This window comes from Siniperca chuatsi, linkage group LG13 (assembly GCF_020085105.1).
Source record: "Siniperca chuatsi isolate FFG_IHB_CAS linkage group LG13, ASM2008510v1, whole genome shotgun sequence".
NCBI classification, from domain to species: Eukaryota; Metazoa; Chordata; class Actinopteri; order Centrarchiformes; family Sinipercidae; genus Siniperca; species Siniperca chuatsi.
Window position 1 is genome coordinate 4,384,164 of NC_058054.1, and position 17,584 is coordinate 4,401,747.

The 17,584-nt window shown below is 38.2% G+C and overlaps 1 protein-coding gene across 2 annotated transcripts in view; it reads left to right on the forward strand.

The window, feature by feature from the left end:
* LOC122886635 (receptor-type tyrosine-protein phosphatase N2-like) overlaps window positions 1–14,869 on the forward strand; it is a 227,269-nt gene extending 212,400 nt beyond the window's left edge. For both annotated transcript variants that reach the window (XM_044219062.1, XM_044219063.1), the window contains exons 21-23: window positions 4,212–4,276; window positions 10,488–10,561; window positions 13,415–14,869. In XM_044219062.1, coding sequence (XP_044074997.1) covers window positions 4,212–4,276; window positions 10,488–10,561; window positions 13,415–13,486 — 211 coding nt within the window. In that variant the 3' untranslated portion in view covers window positions 13,487–14,869. The remainder of the gene's footprint in view (window positions 1–4,211; window positions 4,277–10,487; window positions 10,562–13,414) is intronic.
* Window positions 14,870–17,584: the final 2,715 nt, after the last annotated feature.

The following is a 17,584-nucleotide window of genomic DNA, read 5'->3' on the forward strand; positions in this document are numbered from 1 at the left end:
AGTAAATAGAAGTAGGCAGAGTTGCAGCTGTTGTGTATGTGTGATATCACATCTGCATACCCCCACCACCTGAGGAAATAACTCAGACCAGTGAGACATAATTAAATCTGTATTTAACAGAAAAATCTGCCACAGTTTTTTGTGGAAACATCCTGCAATGATTGGATTAGAGAAAAAAAATGACTTCCATAACAGATAGCCATTATATCTGTCTGCTCGCTCCTCCACTGAGTGATCTATAATTTAATATGGTGTAATGGCTCTTCCAGGATGATGAAACTGAACATTTCTCGGCTAGATTGCCAGGCTGCACTAGAGTATGAAACCTGTCTTTATGGAGCACCAGCCATAGCAGCTGGATCATCCTGAAGTTCCCTCGTTACCGTTATGACTCTACAAGTAAATGTTTAGAATCATAGTGAAACCACCAGCTGATGGTTTGTTAACTGGTTTAGAGGTTACTTGAATAGAACACATTCAGTTTCACATTCAGTGTATTCAGTTTGACATGAGGAAAATAGTTGCAGTCTGAATTCATTCACCACAAACAGCCAATGTACCAACTGTACAGCTAATGTGCTGTTGCTAGCTAGCAATGTACGCACCAACCGTGCAGATCCAAGACCTCACCAGAAACTTCACACTTTTTCCCCAGACCCTCTCATTGTACATGCCTATGTACATTCATCAAATTGAGTCATAGAGCTTCAGGAATAGCACAAATTCTTCACTCTGAAATATTTCCAACTTGCATGCATCAGTCTTTGCCTCAATTCGTGCTGCCTAAACAAATCCACTTCTTTTAGCATTCACTCGTGTTTTTCCAATGACTTGGGATGCAGTTGTGCCATATCAAAAATTTGCATTGCAGTCAGTTTGAACACAACTTTTGACTGTCCAGACCTGCAATGGAGTGGAAAGAATCCCAGCAAAATTCATATTTTAACAAACATCTGCTGTATCTTATTAGCTGCAAGATTTCAGTTATTCTCTTTGTTTTGAAAATTTGCTGATATGGTCACTACAACAGAGAGAATGACTGGTCACTGGTAACAATTGAAAATTAAAATGACTACTTTGACTTTATGGTGTTTAAGGCCCTGGTGTTTAACACCCAGACAGATGTTATTAATTATTCTGGCTGCGAGAGTGAAAAAACATACATACATCTAAATAAAATCTGAAGTTAATCAGTTCATTAAATCTGAGCTGTTTGTATCAAGTTTGTTAACAAATTGTCACAAATATGTGACACAATAAAGATAGCAAAGTTAGGCTTCATTTCCATTTATAACTACAAGGCTAATAAAGGGGGTTAACATATTAAATGCCATGGGAATAATAATGCCAGGAAAAATCTGAAGTTTTCCCATTGTGCTGACATGGCGTAAGTGCAACATTAGACTCGAGGAGAGGTCTAATCAGCTACATTAAGTGATTAAGTATTAAACAATGTGCTTTGACGATGTACTGTACCTCCAAGATTCTGTTGTGTTCAGATCAAAACCTTTGCAGCTGGTTTTTGGCATGCCTTGTTGCTTTTCTTACTGCAGGCATTAATGTCAGGCACCAGGCCTTGATCAGAGAACCATATTCTCACTTGTAACCTCAGATTCATTCCTAAGCCCAACCAGCCAATCGTGTCTAAGGATGTAGTATTGAAAGGATCGAGAAACTCTCACATTCATCGTGCAGACTTTTATGTAGAGCTTTCGAACGAGTTTGTCAAAACCAAACTATGCACAGCCATTTAATGTATACAGAGAGCAGAGTGAAGCCATCAGAAGAGTGCAGATGCAGAAATTCAATAATCACACAGCATTCAGAGAACTTCTCTGTCTCTTTATTTCTTTCTCTCTGGATTTCTGTCTCTTTTTACCATTTCTGTCTTTTTCACATTCTTAGTCTATCTCTTCTATGTCTCTTTCTATCTCGTCTTTTTTTCCCTTCCCTCTCTCTGCCCCTCTTTCTCCATCTCTCATTTTAAATAGAGTGAGAGAAGGCAGCAGACATCTTGACGTGTTTACTCACAGCCCTCAGGCTTCTGCTAACACACACACACACACACACACACACACATCACATATCTTTGATCGCCTTGTAATGATCCTGGCAAGGTGCAGCGATACGACAGATTCAATCACGCCTTAATAACCTGTACGAGACACACACACAAATACACACATGGACACACACATACTGTCTAAGATCAGAGTGATAGTAGTATCTGTGTAGAAGTCACACACACACAAACACACACTCTGATTTTGCGGTGGTACTGCTCAATTACTGCAACCGGGTGTGTTGGAACATACAGCTGTGTGTGTGTGTGTGTGTGTGTGTGTGTGTGTGAGCTTGCAAAATAACCAAGGCCCTAGTGAAAATGAAATATTCAGGAAGTATGGACGCGTGCCAGCACACACACACACACACACACACACACACACACATTTGAGTTTGCTGGATTACACACCAGCCCATGAAATAGACTGGTAGGGGTGCAGACATCAATTTTCAACACTTGAAATAAATCTGGGATACAAAATATTCCCTCCACATACATCACAGCGTCTAATTCTTTTTATTGTGCGCACCGTATTTAGTTTGTGTTGTCTTTTTACAATTTTTTTTTGTATCGAAGAACATCCATTTACGTCTATGTCAAACTAAAAAACATTGTAGCTTTGCTGTTGTTGTTAAATAGGTTTATATTTTGATCTTTTTTCATTCCTGACCAAAATAAAACCCACTTCAGCCTTTCTGTTCCATAATTATATGCCTTTGAAGTTTATTATCCCCTTGAAATAGCATTAGAAGACTCATAAACCTCAATATATTAAATCTCTCTGACTGCTGCTCACCTGCTTAACGCTGGAGTCAGGTTACATCGGTCTCCAGGAAAAAACATAAACATCAATGTGGTAGAGGATACGAAATAAGTTGTATTGTTGCAGTAAATCAGTTATTTAGTTATTCAGATGTAACAACTTTACTGTGCAATCTTGCAGCAGCAGTGGGACTTGCTGACTAGTCAGCAATGCTGCCAAGTTTTTCTAAATGCCTGTTAACACTTCAAATTTAATCATTTTTAGTGGTTTACAATCTTATTTGAATTTGCATCAGCAGACACAGAGAGAACATTTATTCGTCCTTGTCTGGATAAAAATACAGAGCTGCCAGACTAAACTTGTAAAAGTCAACATGATGTAAGATCATGGCAAGAAAACAAAAGCTTTAACAGTAGGTTTGGTTTGCTGATGGTGTCAGAATAAACACAAAAACAGAGGCCGAGCAGGTTCCCTGTCTTTGCTTGGACACATCAGACTGTAGCAGTGTGTGAAGCCCTCACAGGGATCAAAGCGTGGTTCCATGTGAAGCTGGAAAGAATGACTTTGAGGATCATGATGTTTTCTGTAACTCCTAACAACATTATGCATAACCAGAAGGAAATACAACAATCTCAAGAGGTCCCATTTTTACCTAGTGTAATGCACAAGGGACCTAATGCAGTCGTTATAAGAAATTACAAAAACAAGTGCCGGTTTATTAGTTGCCGCAACAAAATTAAGACAACATTTATTTTGGGGGGTTTTCAGAAATATATGTGATGTAAAAAAAACAAGACAGAGTAAGATCCTGTTTACATAACAGATGTACCTGCCGACTAAACAGAAGCACAGTCAGCACATTTACAGTTATGAAGCAATGTCCATCGTGAGACTAGAACATACTTTAGTGACAAGCAGCTTCAGTAGGGTTTTTCATTTTGCTCCTTCAGGTTTTACAATCTTGTGCAATTACTAAATATTTTATGCAATAAAAACTGGATGAGTGTACACACAGTGGATGGTGTATGCAGAGGTTTTCATACCCTGTACTTGGTTATTGCAATCTTTATTTTGAGAATTACAACTCAGCTCGCTAACATGTTTTCCTCTTTCATGTCAATTATGTTTTCATAATAACAATGTAACAAATATTCTTTATTTCCATGAAATGAAAGACATGAGAAATATAGAAAAGCTGTGTTATGTAAAATTATAATGAAACACATTAAGTGATGACTGAAGTAATAATCTGAAAAGTACCTTTTCACAAATGATATGACATTTTCAAGCAAACTGTTTCATTTAATGAATACTTTTCTGTCTTTCTGTCTCTCTCTCCTCCCACCCCGAATCTGTGTCTTGGTCTCTCGCCCACCCACGCAGTGACGGAGCTGGAAGAAGTGGGACTTACATCCTGGTTGACATGGTCCTCAACAAGATGGCTAAAGGTGGGTGTTGCCCCCCCCCCCATGTTCTTCCTTAGTATGTAGAGAGGCGTTACCATGGCAACATGTTTTCCCCCCTCTCAAACCCTCCTTAAACAGTGTTTAAACTGCACAGAGAAAAAACCATGTCAAAATAATATCACCCCTGTTATCAAAGTTATTTTTTATAAAATTGGAAGATTGCTTTAAAAATAATGATATCTAATTAGATAAATACAGTGATGAATCTGTAAAAAATAATGATATTTTTCATTAACTGTTGCCCCTGAGCCAGAGAAAACAAACACTGATATATGGTAGTTTTTGCTTTATTACTGCAAATTAATATCTCTTTCATTATCTCAGTTGATGCTACGCTGCTTTGGCACCATACTGCAGGTGTTTTTCTCTCCTGCCAAGCCAATAAAACCCATTTAAACTTAAAAATCCAAAGAAAGATGAAATGTGACTTCCACAGTATGACGAGAGCTGGGGAACAAAGGAAAAGAGGTGAAATAATTGGTGAAAAGAGAAAAGGAGTGTGTTCCTACTTTTAAAGTCTACAAACTGTTTTAAATCAAACAGACTTGACCATCGGATTGTCACAGCCAGTGCATTTTAAGCACATTGTGAGTGCATGATATTTATTATAATTAGAGCATGATATAATAAACACAGTGTAGTAATTATGTAAGGGACTGAATATTTCATGGGTCAGTGGCAGTTCATGCAATCAGTGTGTAAAACACACGCACATCTTTTTTGTCCAGGTGCTGACTCCAAGTAGGTTTTATCTGTTTCACATGGACTTGCAGCACTGTAGAATTCTGACTTTCAACAAACAGTTTTTCTTCTTTCATTTAACGAGAGTACAACATTTGAGGCCCAGGCTGGCTCTTCACCAGGTACAGAGGCATCGGTTCAAGACATGACGCTGAATTAAGTGTAATTTCTGACTGGTTATATTCAGTAATATAGCAATATAGAATATTTACATTGCTTTTTTTGGAACAAGTGACTTTTACTTCTTCAGTTTATGTGATTAGGTCAGTTTTTAAGCTTGAGCTTGTACTTTTTATATTATAGATATAGACATTTATAGATAACCCGTCCTTAGTTGCACTGTATATATTCAAATCCTTGACGTCTCACTGCCTTAAAAAAACCTTTCCAACCACCACACAGAGGGCTGTGTCTTCAAATAAAAAATTCCCTCGTAGAGTGCGGGGCTCCATGGACGTTTTTTTAGTTAGTCGTAAATAAAATCGAATTACTAAGTAGTGAAGTAACTTTCCCTATCGCATGACTGGTGCACTGTGGAAAAGGACTACAGGCTTTTACATGTGTGTGTGTGTGTGTGTGTGTGTGTGTGTGAAGTGTCCCGTGGCGGTGGTGCTGCTGTAGCAGAACGAGCTCCTGGGTCTTTAATTCTAGATCAAAGGGTCAGTCGGGCATCAGGGGCCTTTCCCCAGGCTGTCACAGTGTGATCAGGGGCCCCAGGGCCCCTCCTCACTCCTCAGCACCCAGGGGCCGGGGAGAAAAGGGCAGGGCTTGGTGTCCTCTGTACCCTTTCATCTCTGTCCTGTATCCCAAATCTAAAAGAAAATGTCCTTAACATTGATTTTGCCATCCAGGCCAGTTCCAAAATTAAGCATCTGTCTGGAAAAAATACGGGATCATTAACAGAAATGTTGTTGTCTGACAACAGAAACATGAAATTGCCAACTTTATGTCTACTTTAATTTTTGTACAAGCCAACTTCACTAGTTGGCCCCAAAAGGCAGAATGAAATACCTTCACCACCCAGGTATCATTAAGGTGATGGTCGGCAAATTATTGCTTGCTGTTGTTTTGATTTATTTTTAAAGCTTAGTTTCTTCACTCTATGTGGGAAGAGTTCAAGCTGGTTTTATCTCTGGCTTCACATTTATTAAGGATGGGATGATCTTTATGTTTGGTAGCTTTACTTTGTGAATAAGACTGATAAAAACAAAGCACCATTGTAAACCAATGCCATGGTACACCTTCACGGTGTAATCTGAGATATAATTCAACAGAATATTTGATCTATGTCTTTGTCAATGAGAAATGGCCATTTGTTTGAGTATGAAAACCCATAAGGCGTCATGGAATCTCCTAAACCCTGTACAGGTGCATGTAATCCTTCAAGTTAAAACATGAAAATCCCCAAAGGTGGAGTTACAAGAATCTCACCCCACAGTGATGACACGAGGCTTTATGTTTGTCTGGAGTTAGCTGTTTTCTCTCTCTTTGCTTTGTTAGTTTCAGTATGCATTACTTTGATTTGCCCTTTCATTCCTTTGGTGTCTGCTCAGTAAAGTGATGATGATGATGATGATCAAGTCATTCTGCTGTTCTTTGTACATATTTGAGGTATAAATACTTTACTTGCCCGTTTTCTGCAACTTTATAACTCTACTCCTCTACAGGGAAATATTGTTCTTTTTACTTCATTTATCTGAAGTGACTGAAGTATAATATATATATATATATATATATATATATATATATATATATATATATATATATATATATATATATATGTATGTATATATATATGTATGTATATATGTATATATATATACAATATTATACAAAAATATTTTACATACAAAACTTATGATCATCTTTGAAAATGATGATTTGTCAAAAACTGCCCATTAGTAAAGTAGTAAGAATTAGCTCCAGCTTAACCTGACGATATTAAAATGCTTACATCAATAATAATCCAAAGATATAATGGCAGAAATAACAAAGATAGGTTTTTGGCAATTTTGAAACAGTCTGGCCATAGTTTGTATTTTTACAAACTATAAAATTGCGCGCTCATATCTTACATATCTTGGTCACAATTATTTAATAACCATGTTTAAAGGATCTTTATCAACCACATTCTTAGTCACAAACTCACCATCAATTTTGGTATAAGCCTCAAAACTCCAGTGTCAGCTGGGTTCTAATAGCCCGAACACTTTAACACTCTACTTAGGTACATTATGCTGATAATACTTCTCTAGTTTTACTAAAATGGGGACTCCACTGATTTTGTGTTGCAATTCCATAAAGTTGGAAGCAAAAAACCTTTTCAAAATTTGTCAAAATCATACAGCAGGTACTGGAATATTATGACTTTTAGTCCGTATATGGATCAAGCTAAAAAAAACGCTGCTACACTACTCATAATGCAACTTAAAATACCCTCCCTAAACTGCCACGTCTTTCACAGGAGGCATTTTATAACCGTTTACATAGGCTGAGCAGTAATCAAAATGGTGAGTAAACTGATGACTTTTACTTAAACAAAGCAACTAAATACTTCTTCTACTGATCCACTGTTAAAAGTGCAGGTTGGCTAACATCTAGTCAGTGATCATCAAAAAAAGGAAAATCTATTTAATTACCAGAAAAGCCTCAATTTATGTTGTCTTTTTTTGAGCTGATATGTAGAATTATACCTCTGTGAGTAACTAAGGTTAATAAAATCTCTTCCTCAGAAAAACAGACTGGTTTTCCCTCCACTACATCTCTGCTCTCAGCCCTCCACCCCCCTTATTTTGGAGGGTTTTGTCTGTCCTGAGAAGCTAGAGGCCCCCAGGTTTGCAAGCTTCCCCCATCCTGATCAAAGACACTTCCCACCTCCTCCTCCTCTTCTTCCTCCCTCTCAGAGACAAAATCACTCCAGTTTCCCTCACCCTCCCTCCCTCCTCCTCCTCTTCCCCCCTCTCTCTCCATTCCCCCTCTTTTTCTCCCAAGGAATGAATTGTAAATTTGTCCGAGTATTATGACGGTGTTGCAGGGTTGAGGAGATATTGCTGTGGTTCTCACGTTTTGTTTTGCCTTCTTCTTTTCCAAAAGGCTCCCTCTTTTCCCTCCTCTCTCTAATGTTACCCCACACACACACACACACCCACCTCCACCACCCGCCACCCTTCTCTTCATCTTAAGAATCGAAAGAAACCCATCGAGTGCCGGAGAGCTTTTCAGCATCACTCTGTTTCTTTTCCCTTTTTTTCCCCAGGTCCAGCTGGTGAGCCCGGCTTTCTGGGTCTTTTGCGGCCTACTCAAGGGCCCTGTCTTTCTTTTTTATCTTTCTCTCCTCCTTCTCCTCTTCTATACTCCGCCCCCCCAGTCCCATTCCACGACCTCCACCCCATAGCGAGGGTCTTGCAGAGGAGGGAAGTTCGAAATGAGGTCGGGGTTTTTTCCTCCTTTTTTTCATGCCTCCACCCTTCAACAGAAAGTTTTGCAAAGAGGGAAAGCTCGAATAAGGCGATTTTTTTTTTTTTTTTTATCCGAACCTGCACAATAGCCCTCAGCTTGTTAAGTCCCCCCCCCCTCCAAAAAAAAAACTAAACTAAAGCAGTGAGTAGTGTGTTGCAGCTTTCCTGGCTAGAAGGGGGTCTATTGTGTTGTAAAAAGAGTTAAAAAAAAAGCTCACAAAACCTGTGAAACAGAATAAGAAAATGGTGTGAATGAGCAGTTCTCCCACCGTTCATTTTTCTCTTCATGCAGGCAAGAAAAAGAAATGTTATTATGTGTCACAACAAGAAAAAGTAAAGAGAATTCTTGCGCTTTTTGTTTCCTCAGAATTTGGATAGAGGAGGAGGAGAGAAACGGGTGGACAGAAAACAAATTAAATGTTTTTTTCTTTCTCTTGTTTGTGAATTTAATTGTTGCTCCCACCTCTCTCGCTTGTCTCTTTTCTCTCTTAGTCTTCAACTGTTTCTCTATTTCTTTGAGATGTCTTCCTTCCCCCTTAACATCTATTTTTCCCTCTGTCTTTTCAAATCATCTCTTTCCCCCTTTTTTCTATCTTTCTGCTTCTTTTTTCAACTAATGGCTGGGTGCCTGTTGCTATTAGTTATGTTCCTATGACTTTATAAGGTGACATAATGTAATTATAAGCTCAGTGTGAGTTTTAAAAGTAGGATAAACTTTATTTGCCTGCCGGGAGGTATTTGTCTTAGACAGAAATGCTGTTAAGGGAAAGTAACATTAATATATATATAATTATATATTATGTTAACAAAAATATCCTTTAAAAACACCTTTATTTTTTTCATACAAGCGCATTAAGTGCATCAAACCTTGAATGATTCATGAATACTTACATTACCATTCACCATTTTCAAAAGCATTAGTGTTTCAGGCTTTTGACAGTATTTTTCTTACCCTCCTCTTGTTTCCATTTCCAAGTTTGCACGCCTTTCACTCCGTAGTGCCACTAGATAGAGCCTGACCCAAAGGTGATTTTTGAGGACACTTTGATATTTGAAAGTATAACAGACCCAATGTTCCTTTTCCTCACAAAAACCCTATAATACCAATTATTTAATATACTGAGGCAGAATATTTTACAGTTAAGACTTAACTTCAGACTTAAAAACAAGAACATCAGTTAAATTTAATAATCAACTTGTGTATTAAAACTCGAGACTTGACTTGGACAGATATTCTACTTGTAATTTAAAAAATTGGTCACATGATAATACACTTCAGATGTAGATACATTTCTCTGTGTTTGTCTCTAAAAGGCTTATAATCTGTTTGTAATATATCACAATGTCTGTTAATCTGACCGGTGTTTGTCCAGAGGTCATTCAGCCACACTGTCGTCAGCTGTGGGGCATCTTACCAGTCTGGCACGCAGACAGGCTGACTGGGCCTGTACACTGGGACCCCAACACACACACACACACACACACACACACACACACACACACACACACACACACACACACACAGGCATGCCAGATTTTGGCAGGGGCTGACAGAGCTCTGGTGAGAAACCTTCATGAGCTCAAAGGCTACAGGACGACTATCAAAGACCGATAAGGAGCTTTTAAGATCAGCTCAGTTTCTTTTAGAAACGCACACAACCATGTGGGCCTGTGATTTCCTTCACAAAGTCCTCTCCAGCAGTTTCTTTTCCCTCTTTGTCTTTTTTCATTCTGACAACAGAACACCACCACCTAGCTGTCTGTAGAGTTTGTGTGTGTGTGTGTGTGTGTGTGTGTGTCTGTGTGTGTGTGTGTGTGTGTGTGTGTGATGTTTGTGCAAAGAGGATGAATGTAATCGCCTTTTGCTGTTCTAAAGGTAGTCGCTATAAAACACCAGATTGACAGATGTTAGCTGGATTATCTTGTAGGTGCTTTGAACACAATCCAACAACATTTCATATGTGTGTGTGTTTTTGTTTGTGTGTGTATGACAGGTGCCAAGGAGATTGATATTGCAGCGACTCTGGAGCACCTGCGGGACCAGAGGCCGGGAATGGTTCAGACCAAGGTAACACACACACACCTGAGTCTGTTTGTTCATACAGAAAACTTCTGATTTATGGCGGGAAGGCCATAGATACACTGCAAAAACAAAACCTATTTTAACAATCTAACATTTACATTTTAAAGATGCTGCTGAGTGTGATGAGGCCATTTAATTAATTTACACACAATCCCCCAAGTCCTCAAACCTAAATGATAGCATAGGTCAGAGAAAGGAGCTTTTCACACATCATTTACCACAGAGCAAGGGGTGCCTACAAGACACTTAGCCCATAAAGTGTATGATCAAGGATCTCTCGCTTGAACAGCACATTTCACTCTGTGCTTCATTATGTGGCTCTTATGAAAAGATACCACAAACCAAGGGATTAAACAAACAAGATACAACATGTTAATTAGTGAGCTTTAGCGGTGTTGGTATGTTCATTTCTGAACTTTTAACAGAGACCGGCTAGCTGTTTGCCATTGCTTCTAGTGTTTATGCTAAGCTAAGCTAATCGACTCCCACCTCTAGCTACATGCACAGACATGAGAGTTTTATCGATCTTCTCATCTAACTCTTGACAAGTGTGACATCCCCCTGTTATGAACAATATTACACTACCAAAGTACAGTGCTTCTCTCATACACTTTTTACAGTTCATGATCACTCTGATCAATATTTATTAATCACTTTGACCTGTGACATTACATCAGGTTTTTTTATGGATCAGATTGCACAAAAGGCTAATGTGGTTTACCTTAAAGTGAAATTACATTACAGTAACTGGCCCACTGAAAGCGGCATCACTAACGTCCTCAGCACTGATAAGAACAGCACACTACTTTTTGCTTTTGCACAAAAAGTAAGCAAATGTCACTTTAAGCTGCTTCAACAAATGACCAGACAGACAACCAAGGTTGCATCAAACATAAGGAGACGAATGGAAAACCAACGATGTAATGACATTATATCAGTGGAACAGCTGCAGTTTAATCTACCGCATATTCATTAAAAACAGCTGAGAGCTGATCGTACACATTGTCTAACAGACAGACCATCCCTGTCTGTGCTAAAGATGCTTCTGCACTGTCAGGAGAGTTTGGAAAGAAAGTTAGTTTGAGGGAGCATCTCAACAAAGTCACAAATGTCATCTTGTCATCCTTGAATCTGATATTTAGTCGTTGACAGTTGCCAGGATCAAACCTGTGACCTTCACGTCACAGTACGGTCTCTCTAACAATCAGTTATACCGCCATTAAAACTTCATTTTATCTGAAAGTCTAACGTTGGCTGGTAGTCTTTGTGCCCCGTTGTGAGATTTGAACAGGGATTATAGTCAGGTGTGCCCAGATCACAGAGGAATATGTATAGAATTCAAATGGGTGGTTATAATATTCGCTAAAACCTGCTCACAAGGTAGCAGTATCAGAAGTTCTGGGGCAGCCCTCTTAGTTTTATAAACTGAATAAAACCCAAGAAAAAGTATTTGAAATGGAAATAGAGTTCCATGGAGTTTTTTAAATTTTTAATATATGTTTTTTAATTATATGAAAAAAATCCTTTGATGGTATAATATTCCACAATATGAACCCTTTTAAACAAAGTGACCTTTAATACATGATTTATTCCACAGATACATACTGTAAATCACACTTATGCACAGCCTCAGAGACCTCAGCCCTTTACCTGAAACAACCAGAGTCATTTCCTCGTCACTGAACTCAGGATGATGCCAGGCCGGTCTGGAAACTTACCGGCTGATCTGTGAACATAATTAGAAAGAAAAGCCAGGATGTGTGTAAAACATCCGTGGTATCGATCCAGGCTTTATTAAACCATGTATCCTGAGCAAGCGGCTGTCACTGTGCACTCTCTCCATTCCTCACACATTGATTCCCCTCGTGGTCAGGAGTCCCAGCCTCAGCACTCAGATTTCATTCCTGATTTTGATGAAGATAGATGCTGTTTAGGCCATTAATCTTCCACTTCCTGTGATGATACAGTAAACTTAATGTGTGTGAAAGTGTGTGTAGGTCTTCTACATTTGACGAAATATGACTTCTAAATATTTCAAAATTAAGTGGTTTCTAAGTGCCATGTTACAACAAGGGCATTTTAATGTAGAAATCCTACTTAAAATCACATTAATGATAGATAATGCTGTATTTGCATCTTTACTAAAATAATCTTTGATTAGTGTGCAATTGTAACAACTATTTAGGAGAACATTATAATTATACATTGTCAACTGTAAGTCAAAATATAGATTCAATTATTTTTTTCCATAAAAACATGCAGAGGAGGTTATGGCATTTTTTTCAGCCCTGATTAGTGTTCTGAGTGCAGTCCAACAAGCTTCACCAATCACAGGTTTAGGGAAGCCTGTATGTAGCCTGAGAGGCAAAACCGAGGGCACAAAAAGCCATTAAGAAAATTTTATGGAAAGTCTGAAACCAGAAGAGTGGAAGCTGTTATAGCTGCAGATTAATGCCGATGGTTTTGGACTGAGATGTTCAAAGGTCACATATGGATGTGTGAAGATTTTTTAGCAACTCAGAGCTTCTCTCACCTGGACTACGGTGAACTGACACTGTTCAGAGAGATTTCAGTGGGTAAATCGAACTGAAACTGTAGAAGTGTGGGGAACAAAAGTAGGATGTTGTAGGACTTTGTTAACCAGCCAAAGCTGATCTTCCAAGTTGTTGTTTTTGCAGGAACACCAGAATCATCATCTTGCCAAAGGGCTCTTTGGCAGCATGTATCACTGAAGTCAAACTTGTGACTAATCCACTCTGGTTTCCAGAGTTTTGTTCCTACATGTGTGTTTCAGTACTTTTAACTTTCTTCCTCTCTTTTCTTCCTTTCTTCCTGCAGGATCAGTTTGAGTTTGCGTTGACAACAGTTGCGGAGGAGGTGAACGCCATTCTGAAAGCTCTTCCACAGTAGGAAGGAGCACCTCCTTCTGATGGACCTCCTCCTCCTCTTCTTCCTCCTCTTCTCCTCCTCTACTGTCTCATCTAGAGGATGGTCCCTATTATTACTTCCTTATGTTCCAGTCTCCCTTTCTTCCTTTGGTCCAATTGATATTCATTTTGTCTTGTCTTTCCTGTCCTCTCCTCTTTTCACGTTGTTTTGTTGCTTCCTCTTTTCTCCCCTTGTCTCCCATCTTGTCCAATTTTTACCTACCTTATCCTTTTTACCTCCTTGTTTCCTGCTAACATCTCTTCATAGCTGGCCTCCTTTCCCTTCATTTTATTCTTTTATGTCTGTCTCTTCGTTCATCTAATCTACTTCTCTTAGTTTTATCCAATCCTTCTCCATTCTGTCTCCATGCCATCCAAATGTCTCCTCCGTTCCTCTTCCTTAATTTCCTCATTTTAACTTTGTCCTTTCTCCTCTTTTTCCCCTTTGCTCCCCCCCTTCACTTCTTCTTATCTCCTCCTCCCCTTCCATCTTAGTAAACATTGTGCCAGGAAACCGTTGAACCAATCCTGTACATAGGTAGTCCTTGCTTCTATTGTAATGATCCATGCAGCCTGTTTTCCAAAGTGACATTTAAACACATTTTGATAGATTGATAAAAATGTTTCTCTATGTTCTGTTAAGAGTATATTTATCATAGTTTCTGTTTCTAGATGACGGTTGACCTCATGGGCGTCAGTTGGGTATGGCAGGATTTGGCACTTAGTATCACAATGTAGTTGGATCTTAAAGTTCTGGCGATCCAGCATCATGATCTCCAGAAGTGATTTACGCCCAAAATCACTTCAATCTAAATCAAAAGAATTTTTTTTCAGTTTTCTATCATTGTAAATTGGATATCTTTGGGTTTTAGACTGTTGGTTAGGCAACACTAGCAATTTGATAGAATAGAATAGATATAATAGAAATAATAGAAAAAAAATCCAGACATTAATCAATAATGAAAATAATCATCACTAATGATTCTAATTACCCATTCTAATTTTCTAATGATGTTCAATGCGAGTATTTGCCACTTGGCCATTTTACTGAATTGACGCCTTTGTTTTGAATGTGAGTGTGTGTGTGTGTGTGTGTGTGTGATGTTGATCGTCATGTCTGTATCACAAAATTGTATTTGTGTCTGATTTTAGGACCATGCTTTCTTATGTTTTCATGCAGTACACTAGAGTGTCACAGCGTAACTCAGCAGCGCGTAGTGTTGGCCAGTAAGGTAAATATGAGACAAAATACTCTGGCTGAGGGTAATTTTTCTTAACAGTAAGTGAAAAACTGCCAATAGGGTGTTGTTTTAACTTATTTTAAGAAAAATAAAAAAGATGCTGGTACTGAATGTGAGGTTAAAAACATATATATATATATATATATATATATATATATATATATATATATATATATATATATATATATATATTTTCAATGTGTAATTTTCATTATTCTAGTAGAAGCAATATTGTGTTTCTTCAACCTGAATCGTTATCTCTCGTGGACAACCAATATTGTGGCTTGTCAGTGAAGTTACACTCATGTCTGCCTTAATAAAAACAAAGTAGATGGACTGGTAAATGTGCCCAGCCACCTGGAAAAGAGCCTAGCATGTAACGCTTCATTTTAAAATGGCCTTATTCCAGCGGATTAACCTGTGGATTAAAGGTTTGCTGCTACTTAATGAAAATCCCTCTGATAAACACTGAAGAACACGCAGTCTCTAATAATCTGTGGGCAGGAAGTTACCTTTGTCCAAAAGTTTGTGTGAGTTTTTGAATGAGTTCAACAGCAGTAATCGTGTGTACTTTAAATAATTAATTATTAATTCATTTCAACCACAGAATACTGGAATGAGGCCATTATAAAATAAAGTGTTTCTGACTAGTACTTTTATGTTAAAAGATGATAGTCTTGCTTCTGAATAGCAGTTATTATATGTAGCATTAATGGATGATTTGTACATGTACAGTAGCTGAACCTCTATTGCATTGAAAACTAGTTTGCGGTGACACTCAGCTGGTTTTCCCAAAAGCATCTTGAGACTAACTGGGTTTTTGTTTTGTTGTAAATGAAAAGAGCAGAGACAGCTTTAAAGGACCATACCGGTGATACCAGTTGCATGTTTTAGCCCATTTACTTCAAACAACTTGTAATTTGAATTGCTGCTAACCAAATCATGTTCCTGTGTTTAGCATTTTTGAACATACAGTATTTTACCTATATTGCAGGCAGCCATTTGTCTCCATTCATGTCTGACCATAATAAAAATCTATCAGCAGACTAATAATTGTTACAAGATTATGTAGAGAGGACTTTTCAAATCAGTCTTCACTTACAACCACATTACCACGCAAAAATAATTGAACTTGGACCAAACATTTTATTCTAATTATATGTAGAAAGTTTGAGGAGTCTGCTAATTGATTATCATATTGTATGGAAATGAATGGAAACCAATCACTGCCTAGAAAGCAGACAAATTACATTTAAAATCTGCACCGTTGGTGCACACTGCGCAATTAAAGGCCTCCATAGGCTTGTAAACAAAAGTCACATTACTCACAAGCAGCCTGTTGATTGAACAGTTCTGATTACCTGTCAAATATGAGCATCAGCCCAGGGATCATTTTGTTTTTCTTGGCTTTCCAAACACGAAGAACTCCCTGGGTTTTTGGCCAAAGAGTTGGTTTTACCCAATAACCACTGTGTTTGTGGACTAAGAGAAATAATACTGTTCATAAACCCTTGGGTTTTAGGGTAAGTTCTTGTTGGCTGGGATTACATTCGAAGTTAGCTCTAAGAGAACAGAGCTCCAGGTTCAACTGAACAAAACACCACTAACATGCTTAGGGTAAACATATCCATTATCTAAAGATGACTTTGGGAAACCAGCTCATAGTTTGTGTAAAACCAATTTAATTTCTCTACTTTATATTGGCTGACAGTAAATGAACAGTTCTAGTTTTGTTTATCCAATCTTATTTGAATCACCAATAATATGACTTGCATACACTATGCTACTAGTGCATGGCTATTTATTCGGCAAATGAGTGTGCTGTACTTTCCTGTGGCCTCGAGACGATCTTAGCAAAACTCTTCAAGCAAACAATTAAATGCTGGTTTATCTTTTCACTATTTGTTGCAAAAGCAGCTCCAAGGACCTTAAAAGTGCAAAAGCCAAGGATTATCATCTCTAAACTGTGCAGATCATGGTTAAAGCGAGTTGAAAGTGGTGCAGTATCAATATGATGTAACACTGCAGCAACCGGGTGTCCATTTCAAATACTTATTCATGTTGTTCAAATCGACTCCATTTTTCATCACAAAACTGAAACATGCTGCAAGAAATGCTCCTTATAACAGCTTGTTCAATGTGGAAATAAATCTTATTTTTTACTGTCATGTATGTTTTAAAAATGTTTAAATAAGTGAAACTGCATTGAAAGAATTTAAGTTATCTAATTCTACTGACCATTTTTTATGTGAGTCAAAACTAAACCTGATATAATGGGCATTTTTTTGCAGTGAGGATGCTCAGTAGGTCATATTCCCCAAGGCTGTTCTTTATTTTACACACTCCATCAAGATGGCTGGTCTGTTGCATTAACACTGTACATAAACCAAAAAAACCCCAAAACAACAGAAGATATTTTGTTCTATCGGTGTAAACAACTTGTGAATAAAGTCTCATCGTCGATGCAGTATTGTAATGTAATCCTGACTTGTGAGTTGTGTCTCTTTTTTCTTTCTTACTACTGTTGTACATAAAACTTATGCTTGAGACGTAATTGTACACAATCATTTTTTACCATCTGGGTGGGCGGTGAAACATCTGTTTTTCAGAGCACCGAACAACTGGCTGCATTTTGAATCAGATACGGTGTCGTTAGGTTAGGTGTGATACAAAGCGCTATCCTGCAGTATATCCGTTTGCAGCGCGACAATCACTGTATCCCAACTTTTTATTCTACACTCATCCAGTGAAAGTTTTCTCAGAACACCTACTCTTCTACTTCAGCATGACTCTGCTTCTCATTCATGATTTCATCCTCGTTTGTGGGGAAGTGCCACTTA